At 43.5% G+C, this 9,918-nt stretch overlaps 1 protein-coding gene across 2 annotated transcripts in view; it reads right to left on the bottom strand.

The window, feature by feature from the left end:
* Nucleotides 1-215: 215 nt before the first annotated feature.
* ARMC3 (armadillo repeat containing 3) overlaps nt 216-9,918 on the bottom strand; it is a gene marked incomplete at both ends in the record, with an annotated part of 97,507 nt that continues 87,804 nt past the window's right edge. For both annotated transcript variants that reach the window (XM_080716880.1, XM_080716881.1), the window contains 3 exons: nt 216-425; nt 2,034-2,196; nt 5,725-5,925. In XM_080716880.1, the coding sequence (XP_080573006.1) occupies nt 216-425; nt 2,034-2,196; nt 5,725-5,925 (574 nt within the window). The remainder of the gene's footprint in view (nt 426-2,033; nt 2,197-5,724; nt 5,926-9,918) is intronic.

Raw genomic sequence — 9,918 nt, 5'->3', positions numbered from 1 at the left:
ATGACTGACCATGGCATAAGATGACCCAAGACAACCTTGAAGGACGCTTGCCACAAGCCTGAGGCAAGCAGCACAGCCAAGTTCAAGTTTCCTCACGTCGACACCAAACATTTCTGACACTTTTATTTAAGGCCATAAAATCAGTGGGTGAGTTTCTCTGAAAGTGGATACAGCAAATGTCTCTGTTCGGACCCCCCTTGCATTCTTCTGGGAGTTTAAAGGAACCGGTAGAGATCGGCCTCTCTGCTTAGCAGCTTCATCAGGCTCCCTGGGTGGAACATGAGGTCCACGATGTAGGCTTCCGGCTGGGGCAGGCCCCCCGTCACGCCCCTCTGCGACTCGTTCAGCAGCTGCACCTCGTTCCAAGCTCGGCTGTACTCCCCTCGGACCAGGGAGCAGCCCACGCCGATTTTATCAGCCAGCGCCTGTGGGGGAGACAGGAGTTCAGCCACCAAGGGTCCACAGAGATTGGGAGCTGGCCCCAGTGGCACACGCCTGTAATCCTGGTACTTGGGAGGCTGAGACAGGAGGATCACAGGTTCGAGGCCAGTCTTAGCAATTTAGAGAGGCTCTCAGAGACTTCATGAGGCTCTGTTTCAAAAAAATAAAATAAAACAAAATAAAATAGGGCTGGGGGTATGGCTCAAAGGGAGCAGGCACCTGGGTTCAATCCCCAGCACCACATACACACAAAAGATAGGAGGTGGGTGGAGTCCTTAGTTGTATAACCCATCTTGGTTGAAGGCGAAATAGACAACTCTTGCAAAGAAATGCTTGGATAGGAGGCTGAAGAATAGAGAATACTGAGATAGGGGCCAATCAGATGTGAGATACTCCTCGGTCTCTATCCCTCACAGCTCTCTGTAGGTCATGCTGAAAAGTGACATTTGTCAGGCAGCTCCACTGTGTTGGATTGGCACAAGACAGGCAAGGCGGCTGGAGAAGAGCAATCCCGTGGGCCCCTGGCCCCAGGACGCCTGCCTGCCAGCCTTTCTCCACGGCCAGGCCGCTTACTGGCTGAGACGCGCACACACCTACACACATACACATACCACGTATGTAAATATTATGTACACAAATAATTATGGGATCTTTCCTCAAATAACATTTACTGATCTCTTCCTATCTGTCAAAGCCCTTTAAATTGTTAAAACACGCCCGTGAAATGGGCACTATTCACCATTTTATAGAGTGAAACTGAGGTCCTATGCCCTCGCGGGTCACGGTAAGTGGCGGCTGAAGTGAGGGCCAGGGCATCGTCTCCAGTGTGAGTGTGTAAGGGGCCACGCCTCTGAGTGAGCGAGCAAGTGAGCATTGTTTGGGAGACGCAGGCCGCCTGCTCCGAGGAGGAGGTGCAGATGAAGGGCTGGGGAAGCTGGGCAGGGGCAGGGCCCGGCCGCTGAGGACCGGTAGTAAAGAGCCCGTGGCCGGTGCTGGAGCAGCGTGCCCAGGTGCCACACTATCTACCCTAGCCTGGGCCTGCGGTGGCGCTGCCCCGGTGGTGTTCTGCCATCTGCTGGTAAGAACAGGCTGTTGGATCAGCTGCTCGAATTCCTGTAACGGACCATCGACTTTCACGGGGATGCTAGTTTGCATAAAGCTGTTAACTTTTTCCTCTTTGCCTGATAAAATCTTAGGTGGCCTCTCATACCTGAGCTGTGTATCGCTTTTTCCCTGCGACCTTCTCTGATATTACCTCGGAAGATGTCCGGCTTAGGCACCCCGAGTGCAGGGACTGTGGCTTCAGCGTTTCTAGACTCTGCACCCTGGCAGAGGAGCGTGATAAATGTTGAGTGAAAAAGCTTCCAATAGGTGTTAAATATATACGCAGGGCTGTGCGTGGTAAGTCTATATTCAGGCACTTATGTGGGTGTGTATAAGTATACACTTGTCTTGCATATATAAGTCCATGTATACATATATATGTAAAATGTAAGTAGATCTAAGTGACAGGGTTCATATTGTTCTGTTAAATGTTAGCGACGACAGTACATCCTAAACTAATGGCAAATGAGACGGAATGCCTTAAATACCTTGAAGAGCAAAGCCCGGTGATAGAAGATCCCTTTCTTGACATATCCGATCGGGATGACATTAGATTTCAGCTGAAATTTGAGTTCACTTATGTGAAGCTCCCAGCTGAAGTCGGCTAATCTGTCTCTTGGAAGCTTCCCACCCATTTTTTCGGCCACGTACCTGTGTCAGTTACATGGAGATAAAAGCAGGCGAGCTTAATATTTCACACTGGATGCACTGTGTACAATTATATATACAATTACGGGTGCGAAAACTCTAACTCCGGTGATTCTTATTGTTTGCTTTATTTTTAAAAATTTACTTAAAATCAGGAAGCTAATATTCTGCTCAAACTATAGAAGCTGAAATTCTAGCAATGTTTACTCTATTCAAACTGTCATATATATATACTATATATATGCATATATATAGTATATATACTGAAATTCTAGCAGTTTCATTTAATGTAATCAATTCATTTCAAGAAAATGAATGCTAATTTCCCAATGTTTACAAGATACAAATCAGTATTAAACCAAATACAGGTGCAGTTTTACATCATTACCTTACTCTCGCAAAGTAGTTTTGTATGCGTTAATCTGAAATCCAAGGATTTCAGACTATAATGGTCTTTTTTGAAGAAATTTAAACTCGGAGACATGACGAACAGAAAACTTTCCTATTCGATTTCCTGACATTTTCAAGTCTTAAAATTTTACCTTTTTCTCTTCAAAGTTATTATTATTTTAAAATTTTGAGAGATACCACATCACATAACAATGGTGTTAGAGGAGAGGGAAGAAGAGGAAGGAGGTCGCAGGAGAGGGTGATGGGAGCCCGAGGGCTGGTTGTGCTTTCTCCTGACACCAGAAGTTGAAGCTGGTCGACATGTCGAAGAACTCTGTCAGCGAGGGCCACAACCCTCGTCAGAGCTGCAAATGTAGAAGAAAGCATGTCCGCTTGCTGTTTGTGAGTAATGGTAAAAAGCCAGAGAGAAGCCAGCTGTGGCGATGTACGCCTACAATCTGGGCGACCCAGGAGGCCGAGGCAGGAGGATTTCAAGCTGGAGGCCAGTCTGGACAATTTATTGAGACCCCGTCTCAAAATAAAATAATTAGGTAGTAGAGGTAGCAGACCTCTTGCCTAGAATGTGAGGCCCTGGGTTAAGTCCCCAGCACCACAGAAACAAAACCAAAGTGAAAAACAATGAAAACAACAAACAAAATAAACACACAAGCAAACATAAACAAAAGCAAAGTGTTGACTGAGATCTGTAAGCTGCCCCGCGGCTCACGGAACCAGGAGTGTTCTAATGACTACCGAGGGGCCAAAGCACAGGGACAATCTCTGCCTCTTTTTCTCTCCACTTTATTGTGGACACGGGCTGAAGAATATGATTATAATTCTGAACCCCAATGTGATGCATGATTACAATGCACCAATTAAAATAAATAATAAATAAAAATACGGTTAGGATGTAGCTTGGTGGTAGAGTGTTGCCTAGCAAGCACAAAGCCTGGTTCAATCCCCAGGTCTCCTTTCCCCACACTCCCCATCCCCCCCAAAAAAATGAGAAAAGAAAACAAATAAAATTTTCTCAAGGCGTAGTGATGCATGTTTGCAATCTCAGTACTTGAGAGGCAGAGACGGGAGGATTGCAAGTTCAAGACCAGCCTCAGCAACTTAGTGAGACTTACTTCCTTCCTTCCTTCCTTCCTTCCTTCCTTCCTTCCTTCCATTTTTTGTTTTGAAACAGGGTCTTGTTAGTTTGCTGAGGGCCTCACTAAGTTGCTGAGGCTGGTCTCAAACCTGTGATCCTCCTGTCTCAGCCTCCCAAGTACTGGCACTACAGGCACGCACCACCTTACCCAGTTTGAGACCATGTTTTTTTTTTTTTTTTTTTTTTTTTTTTTTTGGTGGTACTGGGGTTCCTGGAAGCCCTTCTACCTCCGGGCTACACTCCCAGACCTATTTTTTACATTTTCATTTTGGAAACAGGGTCTCCTAAACCAGCGCGCGCGGCTGGCTTCGAACCTGCGCGATCCTCCTGTCTCTGCCTCCCAAGCGCGGGGATTACAAGCGTGCGCCACCACGCCCGGCTTGAGACCATGTTTTAAAACAAAAAGTAGAAAGGGCTGGGGGTTTGGATCAGAGGTAGAATGCCCGTGGGTTCAACTCCCAGTAACAACAACAACAAAACAATTATAATGATGTGTTCAACTTTGGTACTGCTGAATATATTATATCTATATACATCCTAATTCACTAAGAAAAAACAAAAAGCCATTTTAAAAACTGGTGACTGGGGAGTGATGTAAAAGACCTCTGAGGGGAAGGAAGTGTCGGGGAGTGTGGCAGACGTTTGCAGGGGCCTTTTGGGCTGCGGAGTCAGCACCTCTCAGGGACACCAGGAAACCACTCTCGTCCTGGTCCCGGCTGACTCCAAGTCAGTGATCTGGCAGTTGCTACATCGAGGTTTGGTGGCTGCTTCTCAAATCTACTTGGAGTAGTCACAAGTTCCCACGGAGATGGCGGCTGCTCCAGAGTCAGCAGCGCACCTCCTGGGTGGAGTCAGTCCCCATCCTCCATCACGGGTCCCTGACAGCCACCAAGTCACGTCCTCGGGGTTCCCAAAGTGGAATCCATCATTTGTGTGTGTGGAACTGAAAGTCGAACCCAGGGGAACTCTCCCTCCGAGACACATCACCGGCCCTTTTTATTTTGAAACAGGGTCTCACTCAAGTTGCTGAGGCTGGTCTCCAACCTATGATCATCCTGTCTCCCTAGTACTGGGATTACAGGTGTGCGCTGCCATACCTGGCTTAGTGGAATCTGTTCAAACATACCCTGAAGAGGGCAACTCCATGAGCTTGTTCAGAAAAATAGGGGACATTTCCATTAAATATAACTCATGAGTTTGCAAGTAATTCCCAGTAGGTGCCCTTTAAATTATGAACACCTCATATAACTAAGAAATGATTTTATTTTCAAATGTTTGATTCATTCAGAACCTCTCTGAGATCATGCTGAAAGATGTTTTTAATGGGTTAGCTGGAGAAAAGTAAGGCTTGTTTTTTTTCTCTCTCTCTAAGCAATTTCTAGCTCCTAGCTATGATTCTTCATGGAAAAGGAGGCTAGGGTAGAAACTGAAAACTTTAAAAAATTCATTATGTTTCTGCTTCAGTCAGAGCTAGGATGCTGTTGTAGTGAATTTGTCTGAAATTGGCTAAAATAAAAATCAAACTACATAGTGGAATGGGGGCGGGAGATCCGGGAAGGAAGGAGGGGAGGTGGAGGAGAAAAGGGAGATCTGACACCAGAAACTATTCAATTAATCCTTTGTTCACACATGGAGTTACTTGTATTGACGTAAGGACTATCTCTGGGTTGGAAACCCGAGGGAAACATATGGCCAGTGCCCCGTGTACGTGTGACTGTCACGACGAGCCTCGGTGTGACATATACTTACAATGCACCAAAAGACGAAGCGAAACAAAAATCTCAGGCTACTAAAGTTAACTGAAAAAAAAATCAACCCCACAATGGGACGGGGGCTGGATGAGGGCTAACTGGGTGATGTGTGCTTGTATATCCTCTCAAGTCTTGTACTCCAATGTGATATATGATTACAATGCACCAATTAAAAAAATTTTAAAAATTATAAAAAAATTCAGAATTAAAATGCAGATGCATACATAGGGAACTCACTTTGCAAGGACCTCAATCTGCTCCTTGATATTGACTATGGGCAGTATGGTTTTGGTCACCTCGTACACGTAGACACAGAAGTCAGGGTCTGGGGGCAGGCACCATTCCTTATCAAGGCTCCCCTCTCCAGTCAGCTTTGGGACTGCCAGGACGTCTTCCTCCTCTTTCAGCTTTTCCTCTTCTTTTTTCCCCCTGCTTTTCCTTCGAGAGTAAACAACAATAATCAAAATCACATCCTCTGCTCAACAAATAAACAAACACTATGCTCTCAGTTCAGCTGAAAAGCACCACAGAGATAAGGCATTTCATACCGCAACAATAATACCATGTAGGGTTTTGACGTTTTCACTTATAAAGACTGCGTTATGCTGGAGAAACTAATTTTGAAGACAACACTCTGTTACTGAGATATATTATAAAATACCTTTGTCAAGTGTCTGGACAGTTACCTAGTAAGGTGTCTGGCACAGAGTAGGTATACAGTAAATACTGCATCAGGAAAATTTAGTTTGCCTCCTCAAAGAGTCTAAGCTGGTATTACATCATCTCGTGGTTCAGTTGTGATCTTCTGCAAGAATTGGACCACTATTTAAAAAGTACCCAAAACATGGAAGTAAAGCAAAAGGCAAAGCAAGAATGGAACACAATTTCCAAGTCAGACAGGAGCTTAGATACAGCCGAGATTTATCAAGAGGAACATGCTTAGTAAAAACAGAATTACTTAATCCACAGTAAAATTGTGATTCATTATTAGTTAAAAGTTTTAGGCTTGGAGAATTACTAGTTAACATGTAGATTTTTGTTCAGTAAAGGTGAAAATAATTTATGTCCAATGGAAAGATATGCCCAGAGTTTATAGTCTATTGTCCTACAGTATTTGTATAGAACTCAATGGTCCTTTTGTAACATTCCTTCAATTGGATGTAAATACTCTGATGCTCAAGTGTCCTTTGAATCCATATTAACATCTTACTGGTTGCCCCATCAGATAATGAGTTGAACAAAACAAAGGTAACATGAAGTAAGCAGACTCGGCCCTGTCTCTCCCAGTGGATACAGCATAGAACCCGGGCGGGATGTAAGCAATGGCTGTTTGAGGGTCACACAGAGCGAAGAGTGGCAGGAAGACCAGGGAAGACCAACATGTGACTTACTACTGAGTTGACAATGAGTTTGCCCAAGGACTAGGGTAGGTTTAGTTTGGAGTAGTCCTTGGAAGTGAGGACCAGCACGGACAGCGCACAAGGAGAATCCTGTCCAGGAACAGGAACGAGGGTGGCACGAAGTCACTGGTTTATTTTTCGTATTCATTTCCATTCTTTTCCACCCCAGCTCCAAAGGAATTTCCTGACGGTGGTAAAAAGCGGTGATGCGGGATTCCATAAGAGCTAATACGGCTGCATACTCGGTCCTTCAGCTGTTCGACTATGGACACAGGGGCAAATGTGGCAAGAGTGCAGCAGAGCAGGGAAAATATAGTATCCTGGCTAGAGGACCCAAAGGGAAGCTTAAAGAAACCCCAAAGACAGCAGAGATCTTGGGAAGGAGGAGCTTGGGAAAACAACTCTGGAGGATGGTTTATTAGTGCCTAGGCTAACCCTGAGCTGTATGTTTGACCCTAAAGAGCTTAAGAACTGAATTATGAGATAGATTATCCCCCAAATCCCAAACTGGACCTGGCTGGCATGCCTGCAAGGCTAATCCAAATAGCACTGCAAAAACTTTTAAAACTGACATTCAAGCTTGAACCCATGTGGGTCAACAAGACGCTAAAACACACCCAACACACACACACACACACACACACACACACACACACACACAGAGAGAGAGAGAGAGAGAGAGAGAGAGAGAGAGAGAGAGGACAGTCTCAGAATGTGAATAAACCCTATAATAATTATAACACGGTTATTACAATCTAAAATGCTTCAGCATATGGAAAACCAGACAAATCTCAACTTGTGGGGAGTGACCCTCATGGTGTTCCATTAAGAAAGAGCAAACACTCTTGAAATGAATAGTGAGTTAGAAAGAAAAGGAAAATATGAAAATGCAATAACCAGAATTAAACAATTCCCTGAGTGTGTTTGGTGGCAGAATAGAGATACTAGTAAATCTGAAAATAGAACAATAAAAATTATCTAATCTGAGCATCACAGAGAACAAAAGATTGAAAAACCAACTGATAGTCTCTGGGGAATCTGTGGTACAATTTTTACAAAAGGTTTATGATTGGCGTCTTCATTCATGAAAAAAATCAAACTATTAGCCAGGTATGGTGGCGTATACTTGTCACCCCAACATTTGAGAGGCTGAGACAGGAGGATTGAGGTTCGTGAATAGCTTCAGCTACTTAGTGAGGCCCTTTGCAACTCAATGAGACTCTGTTTCAAAATAAAAAGTAATTTAAAAAAATAGGGCTAGGGGTGTAGCTCGGAGGTAGAATGCCCCTCGGTTCCATACCCAGTACCACACACAAGAAAAAAAAAAACTATTGAAATTGCATAATGATTTAGACTTAGAATGTCCTGTATCCCTCACATAGACAGGGCAGTGATGTTGGACGTGGGGCTAGGTTGCTGAGGAGGGTCCTTGGGGTGTGGCCTTGGAGGTCACATGTCCTTCCTCTTCCTGCTCTCTGGCTTCTGGCCTCCATGATGTGAGAGCAACATTTTGTGCTCTCTCTCTCTCTCTCTCTCTCTCTCTCTCTCTCTCTCTCTCTCTACCTCCCACCGCCATGCTCTGAGATCCAGGATCCCTGGCCTCACAGGAACCAAACCCCAAGTCCCCAAGGAAACCATGAGCAAGTAAATCTCACTTCCTTTAAGTTGCATGGTCCATTTAAGATATAGCAGGAAGAATGCTGATGGAGGCACTCTTATGCAGGAAATACCAAGGAATTGACCAAAAAAAAAAAATAGAATGAGTACATTAAGTTCTCAGAATAAAAGAGCAACACACAAAAACCAATTGTTATTAGATAGTAATAATGAACATATGGAAACCAAATTAAAAAAATCTCTGGAGCATTTTACTCCAACATGTTTTGAATTCCTACCTGACCTATGTGTTGAATACAATACAATATAAATAACTAAAATGCTTATGAAAGCCGTTAAAGAAGGCTGAAGTCTGCGATAGGACACTCACAATCTATGATGAGATATTAAATTCTCAATGAGACATGCTGTGCTCATGGCCTTGAAGATACAATATATTCAAGCTGGCCATTCTTCCCCCCAAAAAATCTCTATTTTTTTTGGCAGTATTGGGAATGGAACCCAAGGCCTTGTACATGCCAGCCAAGTTCTCTACTACTTAGCTATACCCCCCCCCATGCCTTTTATTCTTATTTTGAGATAGGTTCTAAACTGCCCTCTCTCTTGCCATCCTCCTGCCTCAGCCCCTGGAGTAGCTGGTCATACTGGCAAGTATCACCCTGAGCTGATCTCTACTTGTGATTAAACTCCCATCAAAGGATTTCCTAGACAGAGAAAATCTTACTCTAAAAGTTTATATATGAAGACAAAAGCCGTAGAGTAGCTAAATCAATCTTGATGCAGAAAAGATAAAGAAGAATCACTCTACTTGATATTTTAAGACTTACTATATAGCTACAGTAATTGAATCAGGAGAGAGATAGACACATAGATTGATATAACAGAATGGAGAATTTGGAAATAGACCCACACAAATACGCTCAACTGGTTTTTAACATAGGAGAAAAAGCAATTCTGTGGGAGAAGGATCACTTTTTCGACTAATGGTGCTGATGCAATTAGACATCAGGGATCCGTGTGGTAATAAAATCATTGTATTGTCTCCCTGTCAGTATCCTAGTTATGATATTGTACTATGGTTCTAAATTTTCATAATTGAAGTACTTTGGGTCACTCTATATTTTTTTCTTACAGCAGAAGGTGAACCTATAATTGTCTAATTAAAATTTCAATTAAAAGTCCCTTGGCTATAATTCTGGATTTTATTCTGCTCATTGAACTGTTTACCTCTTCACCAATACTACCCTGTCCCTTCTCATAAGAGGAGTTAGTAAACATCCTTTTCCTATTTTTCTGAACAATAGTGGTGTCAATTCTTTAAATTTTTGCCGAAGCTATCTAGGCCAGATTTCATTTTTTGAAAACAAAATTTAAATGCATCCAATTTATCTGGAGTTACAGGACCATGCATGTT

This window comes from Muscardinus avellanarius, assembly GCF_963383645.1.
Source record: "Muscardinus avellanarius genome assembly, chromosome: 20".
In the NCBI taxonomy this organism is placed as follows: domain Eukaryota; kingdom Metazoa; phylum Chordata; class Mammalia; order Rodentia; family Gliridae; genus Muscardinus; species Muscardinus avellanarius.
The sequence above is the reverse complement of the archived record's forward strand: the minus strand, read 5'-3'. Positions and strand labels throughout refer to the sequence as shown.